This window comes from Convolutriloba macropyga, chromosome 11 (assembly GCF_964194025.1).
Source record: "Convolutriloba macropyga chromosome 11, txConMacr16.3, whole genome shotgun sequence".
Classification (NCBI taxonomy): Eukaryota; Metazoa; Xenacoelomorpha; order Acoela; family Convolutidae; genus Convolutriloba; species Convolutriloba macropyga.
Window position 1 is genome coordinate 23,727,932 of NC_134478.1, and position 22,615 is coordinate 23,750,546.

General features: G+C 38.4%; 2 protein-coding genes across 5 annotated transcripts in view; both read left to right on the top strand.

Moving 5' to 3' along the window:
- LOC142349648 (uncharacterized) overlaps nucleotides 1-22,615 on the top strand; it is a 105,099-nt gene that overhangs the window by 51,930 nt on the left and 30,554 nt on the right. For both annotated transcript variants that reach the window (XM_075401364.1, XM_075401365.1), the window contains exons 4-5: nucleotides 4,390-4,488; nucleotides 18,052-18,090. In XM_075401364.1, the coding sequence (XP_075257479.1) occupies nucleotides 4,390-4,488; nucleotides 18,052-18,090 (138 nt within the window). The remainder of the gene's footprint in view (nucleotides 1-4,389; nucleotides 4,489-18,051; nucleotides 18,091-22,615) is intronic.
- Nucleotides 18,568-22,615, top strand: part of LOC142349646 (zinc finger FYVE domain-containing protein 1-like) — a 482,388-nt gene continuing 478,340 nt past the window's right edge. For all 3 annotated transcript variants that reach the window (XM_075401359.1, XM_075401358.1, XM_075401360.1), the window contains exon 1: nucleotides 18,568-18,577. The gene's annotated coding sequence lies outside the window, so the exon portion shown is untranslated. The remainder of the gene's footprint in view (nucleotides 18,578-22,615) is intronic.

Below are 22,615 nucleotides of genomic sequence, written 5' to 3' on the forward strand. Positions count from 1 at the left end.
GGTTTTGGACGGGTTGTTCCTCTACTGGTTCTGGGGGGTATATGACTGTAGTCGGTCTCTCTTGGAGTAGTTCGTCCAGTTCGATGTTAGTTTTGGCAACGAGGGCCGTTTTGAGCTGGCTCCTCCATTTCTCCCATGAGATTGGTGGATTACTACTGGGTTTGTCCCAGAAGGGTTCGAGAGCGAGCGCCGTGCGTCCTATTTTATCTGACTGCGCCATGTTGTACGTGTAACTTGATCACTAGTTGAAACGTTCCGATGAAAGCTTTAGCTATGTGTAAAAGAGACTCAGTGACAAACTGTTTATTACTCTTCTTAAGGCTGACTGCGATTAGGCAGTTCACTGCCAGTGTATTGGCCAAGCTCAAGGTTGCAAAGACCTGTCACTGATATACTCAATCGTGGTACGATTGAAAGGTGTGAGAAACAAAAGGTTATATATGTACTGCATTTGAATGAGTATTAATTCACTGCACTAATGGTGTTACTAGTGGTGGATGGATACCACAGGGTACCACAATTCCTAAATCCGATTTTAAATCTTACGCTTATCTCATACAAGTCACTTTTTCATCACTTTATGGCACTGGGTATCGCTTTTCACATCTCTGAAAAATTACAAAACTTAGTAAGGTGCCGTATAAGGCTTTATCAATTTTTGTAATTTTTCTAAGGTAATGTTTTCGAATTTTAATTTCTCTGCAGCTATGCCTGATGGTCAAAAAATTTACCTCGAAACAAATCGAAATTGCAAAAAAAAACTGTTACGCCTCTTCTAAGGCCGTACCGAACTTTGAAAGTCTAATAATATCTTTTGCATTTCATGTCATTAATCAACCAGAAAAAACGTTCAACTCCAAAAATACATCAAAAACTTCAAAACTGAGATTTTGTTCCAAAGAAGACCAATGATTACGTATTATGTCTCAAAAAAAGATTAGCTGTGATCTGAAGTTCGGAAAAACAAAAGGTTTGGGGTTTAGGTGGATCAATAAAATTTGCACTGTTTTACACATTAAGCTGTCAGCCGCACCAACAAACAGCTTGTGGTTAGATTCCAAACTGCAGGCCCACAGTTTATAGTAAACTAAGAAGAAAAGTTTTTAATTGCTTGCTGTGCGTTTGTTAAGTTTCCTTAAATTAAAAAAACCTGAAATGTAATAAAAATCTTGAAAAATTAGACGAGCGGAGTTGATTAAAAAGAGTACTGAGGGAAAGCACACGCTTAACCAGACAGCTCATTTAAGTGTGCCTGGCATACAAAATTCTAATTGTTTATAATTTGAAGAAAAAAACAATAAAAAATTGGTTCCATAAAATATTTGATAGATGAAGAAGTTAACAAGAGACGAAATGACTTTGTGGGTATTTTTTAAGCCGTAGAAACAACCAGCCAAAGGTTTTCAATTTCAGCGATGTTCAATTGATTGCATAAAAACTGATCAATGGTCAGCAAATTTCCCCCAGGTTCATCGGCTAGCCCTCAGGTTTTGGAAAATTGGATGCCCCAAGAAAAAATTTTCTAATAAAAAAATGGTTGAAATTTATTTCTTATGAAACCCCGCCCAAACTAAGCAATATTTGAGAAAAACATCTACCCTGTTTTATTTTTTCCTGAGTTCAAACTCTTCAGAGAAATTGCTCACAACGGACCATTTTTCATTCATTCATTGAAAATAACGTTTTTTTGCTCAGCATTACGAAATTGATTCGCAGATCCAAAGGCTATGTGTCAACTTTCTGCACACAGAATCACCAAGACAAGAAATGAGTGACCGAGTAGCAAACCTTGTTCTATTGACCAATAGTAAAAACCCTAGTCGAGAATCGATGGTTATCTTGCAGGAATCTGGTAGGCTCTGACAGATTTTTACAAGACGATGCATCTTCTTCCAGAAATTTCAGGCAGATTCTTACAAGATAACCATTTTTCTGTCATATTCTTACAAGATAACAATTTTTTTGCCAGATTGCTGCAATAAAACCATTTTTGCGCCTGAGTCTTACAAGAACTAATTTCTGTCAGATTAACAAAAAATAAAAGTATTCAAAATTTAACATTTGTAAGTGGCAAGGCATATTCTTGTATACCAAACCAGTAAAAGTCTCACACTCAAAATTTAGAGACGAAAAAGTTGTTTTGTTCTAAGATCAAAAGATTATTTCACATCCAACAAAAGAGCTATACTCTTTTGTATTATTTAAAAAGGTCTATATTACAGTGACACTTCAGTGGTAAAGTCGATTCAATTTGCAAACAAAAATATGGGGCAATAGTTTGCCAGAATCTGTTCTAAACAGACTCGTGATCGAAGAATAAATATTTACTAATTTGGAATTGGAAACAACAATTTGAATCTTCAGTTTCCCTAAAACTCCCCAAAATAAAATTAAGATGCATTGAATCAGTACAAAGACGTTGCAAATTGAAAAAGATAAAGGCATGTGCCCCTCGAAAACTTATTTTTCTAATTTTGTGCAGATATAGAAAGGATTGGTTAAAATTTGTATCAAGTTTTTTGGTTGAAGAAAACTTGACATATAAGCAAAGTTATGGAGAATAGATAAGCTAAGCCGCTATTTCTACTTTACTATGCTGTTGTTTCCCAAAATAAATTTTTGCTGATTCTCTCACGGTAGGTTAAAATAAGTTAAAAATTGAAAAAGCAAGAAATTAAAATTTTAATAAGGAATAACTTTTAATATTTCATTGAATGATTCTTTGATAATACCAAACAAATCATTGGTTTAAAAAACAGCGAAAATCTGATGATACAAAATTTTCATTTTATCGTTGCTACGCAAAGTTTGATTAATCTCATATTCAGTTGTGATGGTTTCATATCAAGTCCCCTTGGCAGCTGAGGCATGGCCAAGTTATTATTTTAGTAATCTATTATCCCTATTTTTAAGAAAAAAAAACATTATAATCGGGGTGAATTAATGGAGGGGTTAAATGCTAGTAAGGTTAAATGATAAAGGGGTGAATAAATTGGGGTGAAAAAATATGGGGTTAAATTAATCAGGTTGAAAAAGCGTTAATTTGCATAAAAAACCATTGTGGAAAAGCTTTTCTCCCACCTCAAAGTTTTTGCATGACAATATTATGTTTTATCATCTAATTTGTTCTCTTGGAACAGCTGGAAAGAAAACCAAATGAAAAAATATTTTGAAAAAGTCGATTGATTTAAATTCCAAAATTTCTGTTTGAAATCAGAAAACAAATTTGATTAAAAATATACTGTTTTTGGACAATTGTACCATAATCATGTGGAGGCATTATGGTACAGATGATCTGCGCTATTGTATGCACTTAACAGTTTTTGAGCAGGGCAGGCTTTGTTGAGGATGGCAGGAAATATCAGAAAACACAAAAGTTGAAAATCTTTGTAAGTGGAAGGACTGTGTTTGTTTCATTACGTCGGGAAACTCAAGATTTAATTGACAAAAAATGCCCAAAAAAACAAGCAAAAGCACTGGTAAATCGTTATGCGAAAATAATGTGACAAACAGTATAGGAAAATTTTGAAAAATGCACTTGCAAAATGAGCACTTTCAGATAAAAAGCTGACAGTTGATTCTAGATGAATTCAATGGGAACATCTCAAAAGTGACCTTGTGGTGAATTTTTCTACTAGCTTTGCCTCTTGATACAGTTTTTATTGTCCATTTCGTTATGTTTCTTAATTTTCCGGTTTGTTTCGTTGCGATCCTTTTCTTTCATTGCCCACAACAATGGATATCACTTTGTCACCTTTATGACGTCATGGCGACCAAAATTTTGCATTTCAACGCGTCTTGCGTTTCAAATCACTGTTTACATTATATTCAAGTTATTATTGCCATAGGTTTTTCAAATAGTAAAATTCTCATACTTTTAAAATGTCGCTGTTATTGATTGCTTTTGGTGAATGATGCGAAATTTTAGTTTTTGTATTCATAGATAGTATTGAATGCTGTTCATATGTTTAAACATTGATAAAGAGGGCGCCAAATTTCGTGGGGCAATAACGAAAGGAAATTTCTGATAAAGCTTTACGGGAATTCCAAGAATTTTTTTTGTTGAAACATGTAAGTTATTCATATTATAACCCTAGGGTAGATATTTACATGCATTCAAATGTTAAATAAATTAATCAGTATTGTTATTAATATAATAATCTTACAATTGTGGCTGTTTGTTCTCATAGGTAAAAATAGGGTTTGAAGGCTCCCATTTGACTATTAGGAGAACCAACTTTGTAAACACATCTATTTGAAACGTACGTCAAATTGGTTATAATTTCTTTCATGCTATCCATGCGTCAAACATATTGAAGAAACAATGAACGATGTAATAAACCACAATAATTGCTATCTATTACTCAGAAATGACAGCGTTTGTTTCAGTGGAAGAGGTTTTTGAATCAATTCGACTTTTCAACTCTACAAGAGGAAGACATTTTCAAACCGTACTACAATGGGCTGGCAGCTTTCCTTCTGATTCAGGTAAGGAAAGAATTTTGATCAAGAGGAGCTGATTGGAGCTTGGGCTTTTAGGGGGTGATAATAATTTGCAAAGCCAAAGGCACATTCTAAAAATAATCTAGATGAATTTACCTGCAACTTTTGCAGATAAGCATAATTGCAGGTAACAATACCTTTAAATTTACCTGCAAAGTAATAGGTGCACTTTGCATAGCTATTATCTACAACCTATAGAAAAGCATACTTAACGCTGGTATGTAGCTTATAAAAGAAACGCATTTAAAAATTTTAACTTCTGGATAGGAAAATTTTTCCATTCGTTAGCTAGAGGGTTTGAAAGTCACTCCCAACAGACCTCATGAACAATCAATTGATTACAAAACCAATTGTGAAGGACACGCTGACTTTTGCTCGATTTTGGAAAGAATTGCAGGCAAAAAACAGACACAACAAAATGGTCTCCAATGGTGACGGAAGCAGTCGACTTTTTAAAAAGACTTTTCATTGGAACAAATCAAACGAGACTTAAAGAAATAATTTCAATTTTAAACTATTAGTACATAATCATAATTGTCCTAAGGACATTTCCCTCCCAACATAATTTATGCACATTTTTGGGCGCGCAACTTGCATGACGCGACACCACAATCGACTGCATCCGACGTTTTGTCAGTGGGAGAGGAAAACCCAACTACATTTGCTCAAATCGAAACACATCATTTGGTGTTTTGAACAAAAATCTTCTCTATAGCAGCATTGGCAAGCCCCGAAAGCTGAAATTGCTCCTTATAAACGTGGAAATTGTACCGGGGTATAACTCTTCAGCGGCAGTACATTTCGGTGCAATATTGTAGCAATTAGTGCAGATAATTAAACTGCCCCTCTATAAGGTCATCGGATCAAGTACGCTTACTGATGAAATTTAAGTACTATTACGTGTGATGTAGAAGCAAATATGAACCTTGTAGAACCTAACAAACATTTCAAGCGAAATAATTGGTTCCTCACCTGTTAAGCTTAACCACTTTTTATAGATAGGTCTTCTGTCAATCTGCGTCCTGCTGTTTTCTTCGCAGACGAAAAGAACATCTCAAAAGCCAGGCGCGCATCGCAGAAAATAGCTAATCAATTCTGGGATCGATTTTTGCGAAAGCATCGTCCAGGCCAACAGGTTCGTTCCAAAAGGAACAAAATTTTATCAAGTGATCTGAAGGTCGATGATTTAGTATGGATCCTTGAAGACTTCAGTCCTTAAGGACTTTGACCTGTTGCCATAGTAGTGCATGTTTTACAAGGAGATGATGGAATCGGCCGATCAGTCAAGCTGCAAACTACGAGTGTGGAACGCATTAGACCCATCGTAAAGCTGAGCAAGTTTTTTCGCGACTAAATCTCAAACTCAAAGACTCTTCGATTGTGTTATATGCCAAAATTTGACTTGCCAGTTGATTCTTCAAAATGCATTTGCTGCTGCTCAGTGTCAACAAACTGTTTTAATCAATTATTCATATTATTTCGCAGATGTTCGTCGTAATGCCCTCTTGCTCTCATTTTGCATTTTGTTTAATTTGGTTGGTTTTTAGTAAATAAATTAAGTAGCTCGTTTTTAATTACCATCAATTTGGGTTTGTAGCCCTCTATTTCGACTACCGTTGTCTTTAATTTCATAATTGAGCTGGATGGATGATTCAAAACTTTGCACTTCAACAGTTTTATTCATTCTTTTCAATCCTTCAAAGCAAATTCAAGGACAGTTGACTTTTCCTCGATTTTGGAAAACAAACGTCAAAAAACTGACAAAACATAATCATCCCAAACTCTGATTGAATTAGTCGATTTCTTGAAAACTCTTTCATTTTATCAAAACAAGTGAAACAAAAAATATAATTTTATTTTAATTGTACGAAGTCATAATTGTCCTAAGGACGTCCCCCCCTCGCCAACATAAGTTACTAACACCAATAATTGTCGTTTGCCTTCATTGTTAACGGTTCATTCTTGAATTGTTCATGTATCTTTGTACAAAACGCCTCAACGATTGAAATATAGGTATCCATTGCTTTTATATATGAAATTACTCCTCAGAACTATGACTTTTCAATCTCTATTTGAATTTCTTGAATTTGTCAATCTCCATTTGTCATAAACCTCATTTAATCGTTAATCTGAGTAAACAAGTCGTCAGTTAACATTATTTGGTCTGTTAGACTATTTTGAAACTTACTAATTAGTTATTAATAACCTTCCGAGGACTTTACCTGCACAAACAAAATTCTAGGTTAATCTTCCAGAAAATTGTCAGGTAATACAACCTAGACTTTTGCAGGAATAATTCTAAGTAAAGGTGACGGAAAACACTCTTTCGCTCGATAATGTTAATTCATCGGAACTTCAATTCATATAGATAAGCAACTGTAAATCCACAACGTTTTAAAGGCAAAAGCATCGTTTTACTTGAAAACAAATCTAGCTTGATCTTTTTTAGCAGGTATTTTGTCTGAGCCGATTTTCGACTCAGATTGGTCACCGATACGTTTTCGAAACATAAAAATATTAAGCCTAAAAAGAGCGCAATCGATTCAGTATATTAGTAGGCTCAACGAAAATTATGTTTAACAAACTTTTTCCGAGCTTTCAATGCCAAATAGAACGTTTTTTGTGTGCATTTAATCTTTTGTAAGGCTTACATGGTTAAGAAATAATGACGTAAAAAAAGTTTCTCGCTGGATAGATTTGAATAGCACACTTAAATAGATTGTTCATTTACGCGGTAACATCCTCCGGCCCGGAAGAAAATGTTGGGAGGATCGGTACAAGCTCAACGAGTGGGCGGACGAGCGATCCGGATGACGTGCGTAAGACGGCGGAGCGGGCGACGCTGTCGGAGCCGTACTGAAGTTCCTCAATCCGAGCGGTTGGATAGTAACCCCTAGGGTTGCTTTTTTCAACGATCCAAACTAAATCACCGACCTTGAGGTGTTGCTCGGCAAGCGTCTGCCACTTAGATCTACGGTTCAACGCAGGTACATACTCCTTGAGCCAACGTGCCCAAATTGCATTGGCGTATGACTGTGCACGGGCGTATCGCTTACGATGATCGAACTCGTCGACGCCAACGATAGACGGAATTCTGGTTGCTTGGTTACCGAGTGGAAAATGATTAGGTGTTATTGCGCCTAGGTCGGACGGGTCGGCGCTTACGGACGTTAAAGGACGTGAGTTTAGTGCGTATTCAACAAGACAAAAAGTAGTGTTCAACACCTCATCTGTGAGGCGACGCATACCGAGAATAGTGTACAGTACTCTTTTAAAACTACGAACTAACCTCTCCCAGATGCCACCTTGGTGTGGCGCACTGGGTGGATTGAACCTCCACTTAATGACCTTATGTGCAAGTTCGGCAGCAATGTTAAGCGTATTCCATTTTTCCACACATTCACGGAGCTCTTTCTCCGCTCCAATGAAGTTCGTACCATTATCCGACCAAATCATAGCAGGAGTACCCCGACGGGAGACGAACCGCTCCACTCCCATTACACAGGAACTAGTGTCCATGGACGGGACCACTTCAACATGGACAGCAAGAGTAGTGAGACAAGTGAAGAGAAATCCCCACCTCTTCTCGGTAGTCCGACGAACTGTGACGTAGAATGGGCCGAAGTAATCAACCCCGGTATTGGTAAAGGGAGGAGACTGGTATGCGAGTCTCTCCATTGGGAGGTCTGTCATGATAGGTTGAATGGTTGCTGCACGGAACTTTCTACACAAGACGCAGTTTGAGTTGATTGAACGCAGTGTGGAACGTAGTTTTAGGATGGCATAACGTTCCTGTACCTTTGACCTTAAGTAATCAATGCCCTGATGGTTGTTCTTCAAATGAGTATGCCGCAGAAACAATTCAACAAAAGTATGACGCGCATCCAGTACGATAGGATGCTTAGTGTCAAAGTCAATTTCCACTAGTCGTCGGAGTTGACCAGAAGAACGGATGAGACCATGGGGCCCAATGAACGGAGTAAACTGAGCAATGCGGCTGCTCTTCTTAACGGATTTGTTGTCAAGAAGATCCTTTCTTTCAGTATTAAAGGACTCTCCTTGAACCAAGTACTGGAGATGACGCTCGGCTTCGTCAAGTTCAACAGGGTCGGCTATGCTGCCGTCTACGGTACGGTAACTTTCATGAGATGGTAAAAGACGGAGCACATATGCGGTGACACGAAGTAATTTTTGATAAGAACTGAACTTATCAAACGAGATTAGATTAATTCTTTTTTCCTTAGGGGGCTTGGTTACGGATGTGGCTAGAGATGAGATGGAGTCATCATCTTGTTCCTTAGTTACAACGCCGAGCTTGATGTTGTCAACGACGTCAGTATTTGGTACAAAAGGGAATTGCTTAGTTCTCAAGAAGTCAGGACCCCTCACCCAGCTACTTGATTGCAAAACTTCAGCGGACATGCCACGCGTGCCAGCATCTGCCGGATTATCACAAGTGGCGACGTGGTTCAATTGGTCAACGCTGGTGTTCTCCAGGGTTTCACTAACACGATTTGCAATGAAGATGGGGTGTTTGTTCGTTGAGTTTATCCACTGCAAGACGATGGTACTATCTGTCCACATAAAGACTTTGTCCACAGTAACCGTTAATGCTCGGCAGATTTCCCTTTTTAAACGGGCAGCGAGGAGAGCGGCCTGTAATTCCAACTTAGGAACTGTCATTACCTTCATAGGTGCAACACGGGCCTTGCCCAAGACAAACGCCAGCTCTGTTATAATCTCCCCGGAGTTGCAAGTTACTTGAGCCCTAAGAAAACCTACTGCGCTGAATACGTCTTGCGAGCTATCACCGAACATGTGGAGTTCAAGATATTGGAATGGCCCTGAAAAGTAACTTCTCGGTATAGTGATCTCAGCTAACCGCGGCAGTTCAACACACCAGGCAAGGAATCTGTCAACTGTGTCTTTAGGTAACTCATCATCCCAACTTTGTCCATTGACACGCCAAATGTCTTTCAATATTAACCTAGCACCAACAGTGAACGGTGCGACAAGACCAATTGGGTCGTAGACCTTTGACACAAGACTTAAGACCAAGCGCTGTGTTAAACTTTTCATGATGGTGCTGTTAGTACCCCTACTCACAACCAGAGAATCGTTGTTGTGATCCCCCTTAAGCCCAAGCACGTGCATTGATTCCTCCTTGGATGAAACGATGACCTTCGGTTCAGTGGATTGAGCAGACCCATCAATTCGGTCAGCCAGATCTGGTACATTGCTTACAAACTTAGTAAGCTTGAACCCACCTAGATGGAGAAGATGTACCAATTCCTTCGACCTAATGAGGGCCCTTTCGGGGGATTCCACTGAGTCCAAGTAATCGTCCATGTAGAAGTTCTCAAGGACGGCTTTCGCAGCTTCTGGGTACTCCTTAGCATTATCGCGTGCCGTGCGCTGAAGTGCGTAGTTAGCGCAGCTGGGCGAATCTTTTGCCCCAAAGATGTGGCGCGTATCCTGGTGTACCACAACATTTGATGTGGGGTCCTCCCGCCACAACAAGCGCAATGATGGTTGATCACATGGCAACACTCCAACTTGGAGGAACATTCTCTCGATGTCGGCGGATACGGCAAATGGATGTTGTCTGAACCGTAGAAGTACATGTATTAGGTTTTGCAGTAGGTCAGGTCCGGTGAGTAATGACTTATTAAGAGTTGCGCCATGGAATTTTGCCGCTCCGTATAGCACCCTACGAACCTTGCCCGGCTTGTTCGGGTTAACAACCGGATGGTGTGGTAGGTACCACTCTCGTTCCGAGCGACTTTCAACCTTATGAGCATCTTTGACCCTTACTACGTAGACTTTGTCTAAGTCCTCTTTGATGGTATTCGAGTACTTTTACTTTAAAGTCTGGTCTTTCGTAAGCCGCTTTTCCAAAGATTTCAATTGAACCAGCGCTGAGAAGTAATTGTTGGGCAGTTCGATGTTATCTTCAGCCCATAGCATTCCTACATCGTACCTTTTTCCATTGTGCACAGTGGTGTTTTCAAGAATTTCATGCGCACGCGCATCCGAGGCGGATCGTGGGTCTACTTGCTTAAGTGCGCCGTACGACTCCATGTCGTACCAAGATTTTACCTGACTAGCGAGTTCAAAATCCTGCTCCATATTAGCTTTGAAACAAGTCGAGACTAAACCTGAAGACGACGGTAGAGGGCCGCTTAGAACCCAACCTATGGGCAAGCGAACAGCGAAGGGCGAGGACTTCTCGTCGGCAGCGAAGTACTCTAAGGGGCGGATGGCATGATACACATCCTGTCCAAGTATCATCTCGATGTTTCCATAGCAATATGTAACTGGGTCTAGAACTGCTAGGTGCGGGTATGTTTCCTGAAGTGCTTTAATGTTAATTACATCGGCGCCTACATTCAAATTTTCCTTTACGTAAGGGCTGACTTTAAAGGGTTCAAATGCTCGGTTGTCGCGTGGTGTTACAATTAGTTCAACTAACTTAGTGTCTACAACCTCCTCGGTATTTATACCCTTGACTGTTAGTTTCAATGCTGTACCGTGCAAACCAAGTCTATATGCAAGATCATTGGACACCCAAGAGTTACTGCAAGCGGTATCACACAAAACTAAAGCCGTGGTATCTTTACCGGAAGAGCTCTTTAACTGTTATTCAGTCACCTGAAGGAGGCCTTTCACATAACTCACAGATGACAAAGTGGTGGTCTTACTGGATGACTGGACACTAGGAAGTTTACTTTGATTTGCACCAGCATTAGAATTATTGTTGTTGTTGTTTGGAGGGGATTTTGATGGATAAACCCTCTCAGCTCCATGGAGAAGAGTATTATGGGAGCTGTTGCAATCGTCCTTCCTACATTTCCTGGGGTTTGGGCATTGCCTGAACATATGCTTTTCTCTCAAACATGAGAAACACAGTTTTGCTTCAGCCACTACCTTTGCTCGCTGAGTGGGAGACTTTTCTTTAAATAACCTACACTCCCAGATGCGGTGGATACCTTTACACACGTTGCAGCGAGGGGTTGCAGACTCTGCCGATGTTGAGGCTGGTCTCTGAGTGCCCTTAGTTTGTGTATTAGCAGCAAAGGTTCTTGAGGCTACTTTGGTCTTTACTACTGAGTTGGTGTTGTCCTCAGTTCTTGCCTTCGATGAAGTTTGTTTCATTAAATCATGTGCCTTGGCCTTTTCCTTCAACCAATCGTTGAAGTCAAGGAGTGTTGGCTTAACCCAATGTTTCTTCACTGTGAAGAGTGACCAAGACTCTTTCAGATTGGGCGGCAATTTTTGCACGAGAAGTGGTGTTGATAAGTGAGGCGCTCTTAAGGTCTGCGTCATATGAAAGTGATTTAAAGACCCCAACAAGACTGGAAATTGTTGCAGAATAGTTTATGATGTTGTCACTATTGTGCATCTTTAGTGGTGGAAAAGAGCTGAGTTTTTCTAAGTGTGCACTGACTACTGCCTGTGGTTGGCCAATTTTACGTTCGAGTGTCTTAAGTGCGTCCTTATACATTACACCGCAGTATGCGAACTCAGCGATGGCGGTTTTAGCTTTTCCAGTTACAAGCATTTTTAAGTATGTTAACTTGACGTCATCAGTTAAGGACTGTGCGTCTATGGCGCTTTTAAATTGTCCGAACCATTCGTGCCACTGCAGGGGATCACCATTGTACTGTGACAACTTCCACTCAGGCAGTGGATCGTTCGTCTTACAAGTAATTGCGTCCGCCAATTGCTTTATCAAATCCGCAGAGTCCAAAGAAGGAGCCGAAGGTGTGGCATGCGGCGGACCACCCCAACACAACGGGTTCGGAACGGTAGCTCCATACATTGGCGGAATGATCGGAGTGACAAAGGTGGGGGCGGTACCTGTGGAAGAACTAAATGGATTCGCTTGCATGAAATCTGATGTTACGTAATTTTGAGTGCCTGCTGCTGCTTGTACATGAGGGGAACGGTGCGATGTAGCTATATGAGGGTTGATTAACGGGGCCGGTTGTACGGTGTATAAATTTGCAGATGTACGTACAAGTGGTACTGCATTAGGTGGGACTGCTGCTGGAAAACGCCAGACAGTTGGATCTGGAGCAGCAGGAGGTGCGTGGGTTATGGGTACAATGTTTTGGGGCTGAAAACTCTTTTTTGGAGGTGGTGGATGAATTAATTGAGGCACGAAATTGTTTGCGGAGGAAATGAATGGTGCAGGCGGAGAATGGGGTAACAGATTGACATTATTCGCCACGGGGTTAGTGGCTTGTAGTGGGAGTGCTTGTGGCGGTGAAGGAGGAAAGCGGAATGCTGGTGGGATTAACGGAAAATGCGGTGGTGCGGGGTTTATAACGGGGGGTTGAGGGGCTGGTACATTTATGTGTGCCTGTTGCGGATTAACTGCTAGCGGAGCATTAACAAATGTACTTAAAGGTAGTGAACGCGAAGGGCTGACTAAATTCAACTGTCCCGGCATGTTCGACCTGCGAGGGAATTGATGATCTAACTGTAAACCATCGAAGTGCATTGTTGCTTGAGACAGTTGTCGGGCTGTGTTTGGGGCGTTTAGTTGAGTAGGCATACCAAAGTTTATCGGTGGTGATGTAGGCGTAAATTGATGCTGTCGTTGCTCTTGCATGATGTTTTTTGCAACATGTGCATCATTGGTTACATTGGTTCTACTACTTGGTTCATGGACAGGGACGTTGATGTTGGCCTCAACTTGATCATGTGTATTGAGATTGAAGTGTGAGTTTGGAAGTTGAGCTGAAGAAGGTCGTTGGACAATTGCTTGGTTGGATTGGGCGATGGAACCAGAAAAGTGCAAACTCGGTTCGTTTGCAACATCTGCCATGTTCCCGGCCGGTGACGAATTAACCCAATCTTGAACGAGTTTCTTGATCTTGACTGAACTTCTTTCCGTAAAGAGCCCTCTCATTTCGCTTGTACCAGACCCGTCTGTTGCTGATTTTGTCATCAACTCAATTTCCTCAAGGGCTGCAGCAGCTACTTCCTTGCGATGATCCTCCTCAAGCTGCTCAATTTCTAATTCCGGCAATTTCGTTTGTTTTTCAATTTCAAGACGTTGTCTAGCAATGCGAAGCTTTGCCTCATGTTGTTTCTCAAGTTCCTCCGTTTTTAGTCTTGATAATTCTAAGTCTCGTTGACGCTGACTTGATCTTTTTGAGGAAGTCATATGCGAACCTGATCTTGAGTGGTGAGAGGTATACATCTCTGCTGTCTCTTTGTCTTGGACCGAATTGATTTACCCTCGAGCAGCAGCAATGAACTCGTCAGTTTTCTTTGTTACAGTCTCTAACCATTTCTCAAGCCTCTTACAGGCGGCGTCTGGATCTTCAGTCTTTTGTGCCAGATCAAAGAGCTCTTCATTCCTATCAACTACTCTAGTAAAAGCATCTTTGCACTTCACAATCAGACGTTCGATCTTAACTTTCCTATCTTGCTTATCAACAGCATTGTTAATTTCCCTATAGATGTTATTAAGTTCAGCCTCTAATTTTGCTCTTGCACTATAAAGTTTTTTGAATTTGTCCTGCAAAGTTGTCATGATCTTAAGAAAAACAGGAACCACAATTTTAATTTAGTACTATTATAAAGTACACAGACATGCAACAGCACAACACAAATGGGTTATACCGAACCCTAGTGTGACGGTTAGCCTAGCAAACCGCCAATGAGCGAAGAAGTTCGTCGAGTACAATAGTACCCGGCGAAAGAAAGAAAGAACGGTGCGCAGGAAGCGCGAAACGGGACAGGACGGGAGACCGGACGGACGGGAAGGGACGCCGAACGAGTAACGCAATACGCAACGGGAAACCGGACGGACAAACGGGAGCGTCGGGCGAATGGCGCGCAACGAAACGGGAGAACGGCACGGGCGGGGCGGAAACGTCGGGCGGATGGCGCGCGACGAAACGGGAAAACGGCACGGGCGGGGCGGAAACGTCGGGCGGATGGCGCGCGACGAAACGGGAAAACGGCACGGGTGGGGCGGAAAGTACAAACGAGGAGGCGGGGAGATCAATGCTAGCAGACCACAGCAACCAATTCAACCAAACAAGCTAGCCGTAACTCCAAAATAAACTTAAGTCACACCCTAGAAAGAAGGAGAAGAGCTACTGCAAGGTAAACTAGCACAAAACATTATGGCGCTTTATCGACGGCATCAAAACATTAAACAATTTACGGCAACGATGTAGTATAACCAAAAGTCGCAAAGGTCAGGAAAGTTACTAGCCGTAACTCCAGAACAAACTTAAGTCACACCCTAGCAAACCACCCTACCCAGACAACAAAAAGGCATACTACGAAAATTAATAAAGCTACAACAATATGCTAGCAAACAAGTGTGGTGAAAGTCACGAAACAAACCAGCCGTAACTCTAGAATGAACTTAAGTCACACCCTACAAGGAACGAGACTAAACAACAAACCAGCATACTAGCAGAAAGAAATTTTACTACAGCAAAAATTCGACATACTACATCATACAACAGATAAACGGGGAATAGAAAAAAACAAGGTGATATGGAAAAAAAACGACGGAAACGGAAAAATGAAACCAGATAACCTGCGGAAAACGAACGGTAGTGAATAACTCAAAGGATGGGGAGAGCAAAACGTTTAGTAAAGCGCTATCGGAGAGAACCAACCACAAACTAACCCGTAACTCGTGAGTAAACTAAGTCACACCGCCAGTCAGCGGGTAGACTCCCACAACAACGCAAGACTAAGTGACATTCAGGTTATCAAAGGCTTGTGTGAGTTCCGCCTCCTCGAACGCATGATGGGTGCGTAACGTTTTACGGCGGCGCTTTGAAAGTTATTTTGGTCGGGAGCGTGTTATTAAGGACCGGAGGTTGTTCTTATGAGCTAAGACAATCGTGAGTGATTTCAGCTCAAGCGCAGGCCTTTGGTGTAATACTCTGTACTCTTTAAGTAAACTAGGATCTTTCTGTTTACGTCTAGACACAATGCCTTTCACTAAGTGTATGGTAACTAGAGTACTACGCTTGAGCTGATCAGAAATATCAGGAGTTCCCTCTCTGGGGCAATACACAATAGCTTCTATGCGCTCCTGATAGTTTTCAAGCACTGCAATAAGCTGTGAAGGTGTTAAAGGCTTATTGTTGTTGCTTCGATGACGTGAAAGCGAATTGTTCACTTCATCATGCCATATAACTAGGCGCTTCTTATCATGAAAGAAATGACTCAACTGGAACTGCGCTGTTTTTCGGACTTTCAAAGCGTTAGGGTTGAAACTTAGACCCGGTAATGCGTAAACGTTACGTTTGTAACGATTTTGTGTTACTTGAGGCGCAGTTTTTATGGCGTGATGACGTGAACTTGCAGCTAATATGAAAACCATATAATGTTTTTACAACATAAATGATTTGAGCTTTGCTCAAACTCCGAGCCTTGATGTTAAATGCACGATTTTCACGAGTTACCAAGAATAAGCGCTTATTTGAGAAAAAACTTGAAAAACTTGACCAAATTGTCTTTTTTTTAAATCGACAACTTTATGCAATTGTTACATCCGCATTTAATAATTTTCCTTTAAAATAATAGGGACAAAAAAATTTTTTCAAATTTGGTCAAATTTTTCAAAAATTTAAAGTTTTTTTGCTACGCTTTTATGTCAAGATCAGCGAAAAAAAACACCGCCATTTGATTAATTCTGGATTTTGACAAAAATTTGTCAAAATTCTTGTTTTTCAAAAAAAAATTTAAGGGGTAGGTTATTGGTGACCGGTGAACTCGAAAAATTTTGTTATATGGGATAGGAAATGGGTTCTGGGAGGCTAGATTTGCCGGTTAAAGCACCAGTTTTTTATCAACATACAACATCAAAGTTAAATTTTTGACGAGTCTTACAGTTTTTTGTTGATGATATACATTGAATCCGCAATTTGGTCTAACTCGGAAGAACTGACGAGGGCTACTTCGAGTTGGTCCTTCTCCACTTGATCCCACTCGTTGAGAGGCAAGAGCTAGAAGGGCGAAACTGTCGGCGTCTGAAAATCTCAAATGGTTTCAATCTGAGTCTTGAGTCGTTTCGCAACTTCAATGTAGTGTGCTGATCGTCTTGTTCTCGTCTGTTATCTTTTGACTCTGCATATGGAATCGATGTGGTGCTTCTCAGAGGGTTTAATTGAATATAACTGAATATAATTGCAATAAATTTTGTTTAAACTGACATTCTAAGTGATTCACTAAATGAAGATCACCCGCGTGGACATTCTCTCTCGTCGAGGGCATTCAAATGTGCAAATAGTTTCTCAATTGCGCATACCCCGTTTTATTGTAGCGTGTTCATGCGACGAGCAGCTAGCTTATTTTTGACATTTGGCCCTGATATTCAATTTGCCCTGATAGGGGGAGCGGTACCAAAATAAAGGTGACGGAAAACACTCTTTCGCTCGATAATGTTAATTCATCGGAACTTCAATTCATATAGATAAGCAACTGTAAATCCACCTCGTTTTAAAGGCAAAAGCATCGTTTTACTTGAAGGCAAATCTAGCTTGATCTTTTTTAGCAGGTATTTTGTCTGAGCCGATTTTCGACTCAGATTGGTCACCGATACGTTTTCGAAACATAAAAATATTAAGCCTAAAAAGAGCGCAATCGATTCAGTATATTAGTAGGCTCAACGAAAATTATGTTTAACGAACTTTTTCCGAGCTTTCAATGCCAAATGGAACGTATTTTGTGTGCATTTAATCTTTTGTAAGGCTTACATGGTTAAGAAATAATGACGTAATAAAGTTTCTCGCTGGATAGATTTGAATAGCACACTTAAATAGATTGTTCATATACGCGGTAACACTAAGAGGTACAACCACCAATGCTAGGTATATACTGCGGGTAATTTTACTTAGAATTCCCAGTAGTGAAAGATATTTGAATGTCATTTTTAGATGAATTTTCCCGAAGAACAATTTACTTGCAATTTATTTACCTGCCTTTTCCGATCAACTTATATGCATTTTTTTAGTGACGTGACAGATTAGTGCATTTTTTTCATTGTCAAGCAGTTTTGTAAATGGGGAGAAAGTTTGGTCTTTTAAGCGAAACTAACTGACACTACACTCCAACCATGATGATATTATGCTTTCTGTTCATACGTAAAAACTGCGTGTGGAAACGTCAAATACATCGCCAGTGACACATAGGTACAAGAAATTAGTCTTAGTTTTAAAATTTACTTATTAAAAAGATGACTTGACATTTAAGAATTGATAAACATGAAAAATTTTTTCTTCGGTTTTAAGTTTAAATTCATATCTCCTTGTAATCAAGGAATCATCACGTACGACGATAACTTATCCGAATTTGATTCAAAACGACTACATTGTCATATGAAAAAAAAACCAATTCAAGTGTTTTTGATTGGAGACACATTTATATCAATCTACAAAAGATGCTAGTATAAAATTCCTAACGCCATTTAATTCACTGCATTGAAACAATTATAAAGAAATCAAGGTACACAACAATTTTGAAAAATGTATATTCTCTTAAATTAATCCGTGTTTGTTTCAGAGTCAATCCAGCAACGTTCCAGCCAGGTCAAAGCCAGATGTAAGTTTACGGTACCATCTATTTGACAGCAAAAATGTAAATTTGTAGTCCTTGCAACAATTAGTCGCTGCTGAATAATGCTTACGGATTTGTGAATTACTTTAACAGTTCTTCGTAAGCGATTCTAACGTTTGCGTTTTGTCGCTGTACTTAATACGTGCAAACATGCGTAATCCGATCTCACATTTTTCTTGTGTTTACCACACGTTTTCTCGCTTTTCAAATTGTTAAACAGCTCAAATCGCTGACGTAAGTGTAGCTCACAGGGGTAATAAAGAGACCGTTTATAAGTATGGGCTGTGAACTTTACTTACAATCCAGTGCACAGATGCGAGATTCAGAAGAATGTTTTTTTTTAAATATAGTACTCTTTTAACAAGGTGGAATGGAATTTTATGTCATTTCCAACACACCTTTTTTCAATGTATATAAACACGATGACTCTGAAATCTCGAGGATTTTGAAGTTTTGATCATTCTTATTAAATTTGATCTCTGGCCTTATTTGTAGCCCTTTCACAAGGTATTTGAAACAAATTTTCCAAAGCGGTTGTCGATATTTCTTCAAGGAACGAAAACCAGCTGGAATCAATAGATACAGCTGAATACGAAGAAGTGGGAGTTAAAACCAGTCGTAATTTTTAAATTTTTTTCGATAAATAATTTAGTTAGAAATTGGCTGAAGTTTTGAACTCAACAAATCTTAACGCAATAAAATGTTCAAATGCAAAATCTCTCTGATAAAATAATCTGTGAATAAGTGGATATTGTTTTGTAAAGGCATACGTAAACACTTCAACCACATAAAACTAGTCATGAGCTTGTAACATTTTTCACTACTCCTCTCGAGACCAAAAAACCAGTCTCGTAACATCATTCAAAATTTTTCCGTTATAGGTTATCATTAACACAGAAAACGACCTCTAAATTGATAAACAAAATATTTGCAGCAGATGCTTCAACCCATTAACCCAATACAAATGTAAGCTGGCTTTAATAAAGTAGAGTTTAAGTTGCTCCAGTATTTACGATTCAGAGCAAACTAAAACGCGCTTTCGCGAAAACTCTGGCACCTTTTTTTCATGTTTCGAAAAAATACATAAACTTGAAATCATATCCTTATTTTGGCCTCATCATGTTTAATTTGACAAAGTACAGACACATACAATTTTGTATAAAATTCGCGCTTTGGGATAGAAAAGTTTAATCTTGCAAAACCTCCCAAAATTAAAAAGAAGTCTATCTTGTAAAATCTTGTAGGATGATGCATTGTCATGCGAGATTTTGAAAGTCTTTCAAGATCTTGTAAAAAAATTTTTCTGCTGACTAGAGTTCTTGTCTATGCATGCACCAACCAAATTAACGTGAGAAAAGCTTATCTGAGTCAAAAACACAAAAAAAACTGTTAAAAATAGAACAAGGTTATCAAATTAATGTAACCATATCTGTTTTTTGTGCAATTTTTTAATTAAAAAAAATATGAAGAGGAACAGTTTAAAACAGTTTTCTGAACAGCGTGGAAAAGAATACATCCGGAAAATGAGCACTGTGACGTTAATATAATTTCTTTTTCGGTTTTTTTTATGTCATTATGCAGTTACTTGTAAACTGTTGGTTGAAAACCATGTCATCTAAAATGTGGATTCTATTGCACAAACGAAAGCATCAGAAACAGATCAATTGGAATACTATACCTTCTGGAGTGCTCATTTTCCTATAATACTGGCGGAAAACTATCAAAATTTATTAGGAAGTCAGTTATTTTTAAGTTTTCAAAGTTACGTTTAAGGTACCTCATTTTATTGAAACGTTCATCTTGTCAACAAAACATACGTTTTGACATAATGAACGACTGAATGAGTGCGATCCTTCACTTGTATCCCAGTTTTGCGAGACTTTAATGTTCCGACCCTACTTGTGGGGGGAGGAACTATATACTCAAATGGGTTTTTTTTTGTTCAGACATTTTCGGCCGATCGATATATTCATCGCAGAGAAATATGAGTGGTATCAATAAAAAGCTCGTCCAGCGTAGAGTTCGGAATTAAAAAGTTTTTTTTGAAGTTCGCTGTTTTCGACGAGTTATCGAGGTTTAAATTTTTAATTTACCATGTGATGTTTGGCATGATCTTAGCGTGATTTAGTGTCATTTTTGTATAAATTAAGAATTTTTCTATAAAAATGTTAATTCGAAATTACATTTTATAATACAAATGAAACATTTTTGTATTTTTAACAGACCGAAGCCCATAAAAAGGCTAGTTTTGTCTCTTGGGGAATTTTACTATAAAAAAATCTGATTTCTATTTGAGAGCTGTTATTTTAAACCATTTCTTATTTTTTTAAGTCACTTAGAGACTGGACAGTTTTCAAAACAAAGTTCTGTTGATGACAAACCCCGTTTATAGTTCAAGGATGCCAATAAACAAATAACTCGTTTTCAAGGAACCGCTCATATTTTTTATGGCTCCGACTAAGTTATGACCGAGTTTTTTTGTAATTTTTTTTCTAAATTTTGATACTCTTTTCGAGATTTTAGTTAAACTTTGTAGTCCCATGGTATCGACTTTCAATAGGCTTCCTGAAAAGCAGTAGGTGAACCTATGTTGTAGTTTGAGTGTACAGCTAATGGCTCTTAAGACTCTAAAAACAAATTTTCGAAAAAAAAAATTTTTTTGAACACTAACAGAAGTTAAACTTGTTTCTGTGAACAGTAAGTTTCAATAGCCCCACCAATGACAGGGCTCATCTTCCTTCTACTGCAATCAAATTTAGTATGTTTAACGGTTTTATCTTTTAACTATTGTCTTTATGACTTCGATAATTTTTTTTTAAATTTTGGTTATTTTTTCATAATTTTGGTTCCCCTTGAAATCCTATCACATTATTCTGTTATTGACAGTTCCCATTGGTTTAGAGAAGACGCTCTATTCATCACAGATAAATTTTTCAGAGAAAAACGTATGGTTTTAATGACCTCGACCCTGTCTTCTTGCACTTTTCTACTGATTTTTTGGTTTTTGCCTGTATTTGTTTTGACGCATAATTTATTAAAACTTAAAATTTATTGTCTTCCGTTGGAAGCTATTGAATTTTTTGTTCAAAAAAATTCGCGTTATTGGTACTGTTTTATTGTATGTATTGTATTATATATCACTATTGGTATTATGGTTTTCACAAAAAATCCGTGGTATTAAAATATTTTTTTTTTAAATATTTTTTCATTTTTGAAGTCATAACCTGACAAAAAAACAACTTCCCTTATGACTGAAAATTTTTTTGAAAATGAAGGTTTTACTGAACAGTTCATTTATTAACGGCTTCGACACATTTCTCTCTCAATTGTTTTTTCAATTGGCTGTTTTTGCTTGTTTTTTATTCTTCATGAAGTCATAAAATGCTGAGAGCTCTCAAAAGTTTCTAACCGAGGGTTGAAAAAAAAGAAGTTACTCAATGCAGAAAGTTTAAACAAATTGCCTTAACTTTTCAATTTTTTTCAAATATTTTTTCAAAAATTTTTCAGATTTTGTTTTTATATTTGCCAGCTTGTATGTACTTCTCAGCATCGAGACGCCTGACCCATTTTCTTGTTTTGCGAAAATTTGCGAGTCATTTGATACTATGTCGTAACTAATGTTTTATTTGTTGGACAGTATGCGTTTTAGTAAAAGTTTTGTTGGTGGTCAATGTTTGTGTTCCTTTTGTCTTCTTCATGCACATTTGCGTAATAACAGGTCCCAATGATTTTCAAATGAAGCCCAAGTGAATATATTTTATCTTTCAGCATAATTTTACTCAAATTATTCTAAATTTTTGAAAAAAAAACAAAATTCAGATAACAGCGAAAGATTTTAAAGGCTTCAATAATTTGTATTATTGAAAATTGTAACATTTTCAGTTTTTGTTCACCTTTAGTACGTTTCTGTGGCTTAGTCTAAACAAAGACAGGTCTTTTTGGCTGCGAGTGATTTTTTAGTAAATTCATTAGGAATTTTTTCTTTAATAGCTAATGTCTTTTGAGACGTTTGAAAATAATTGGTTAAAAAATTTTGTTTGATTTTTTATTTTCACATTATTATTTGTTCTTTTTGTCAACTTGTTGCCCAGTCTCATTAATAAAAAATCTCATTTGATTTTTAGCAACGAAAAAACAAATTTTGAGTTGCTAAATTTTTATCTGATTGTATTTCGACGTTGTTACTAGGTGATTTTAAGTTTAAATGTCGAATTTTTGCAGTACAAATGTTTTTTTTGCTCATTAAGGTAGTTTGTGTTTTGTTGTCCCGTAGTCTTATTAATGGCCGATATCGTGAGCGCTGTAAGGAGGCATGGCAATATTTAATTCATTTAGTAGTTTGTGTAATGATTTGCTTAAATTCTATGTTAAGATCTATTTATGATTTTCTTTTCATTTGGTTGACAGTTAAGTGAAAAATGTAGACGAGCGCGGGTCGGAACATCATGTGCGATCGCACATTAACGAGCCTCCCTGTTGTACAAAAAATTATGAACACAACAACTTTTAT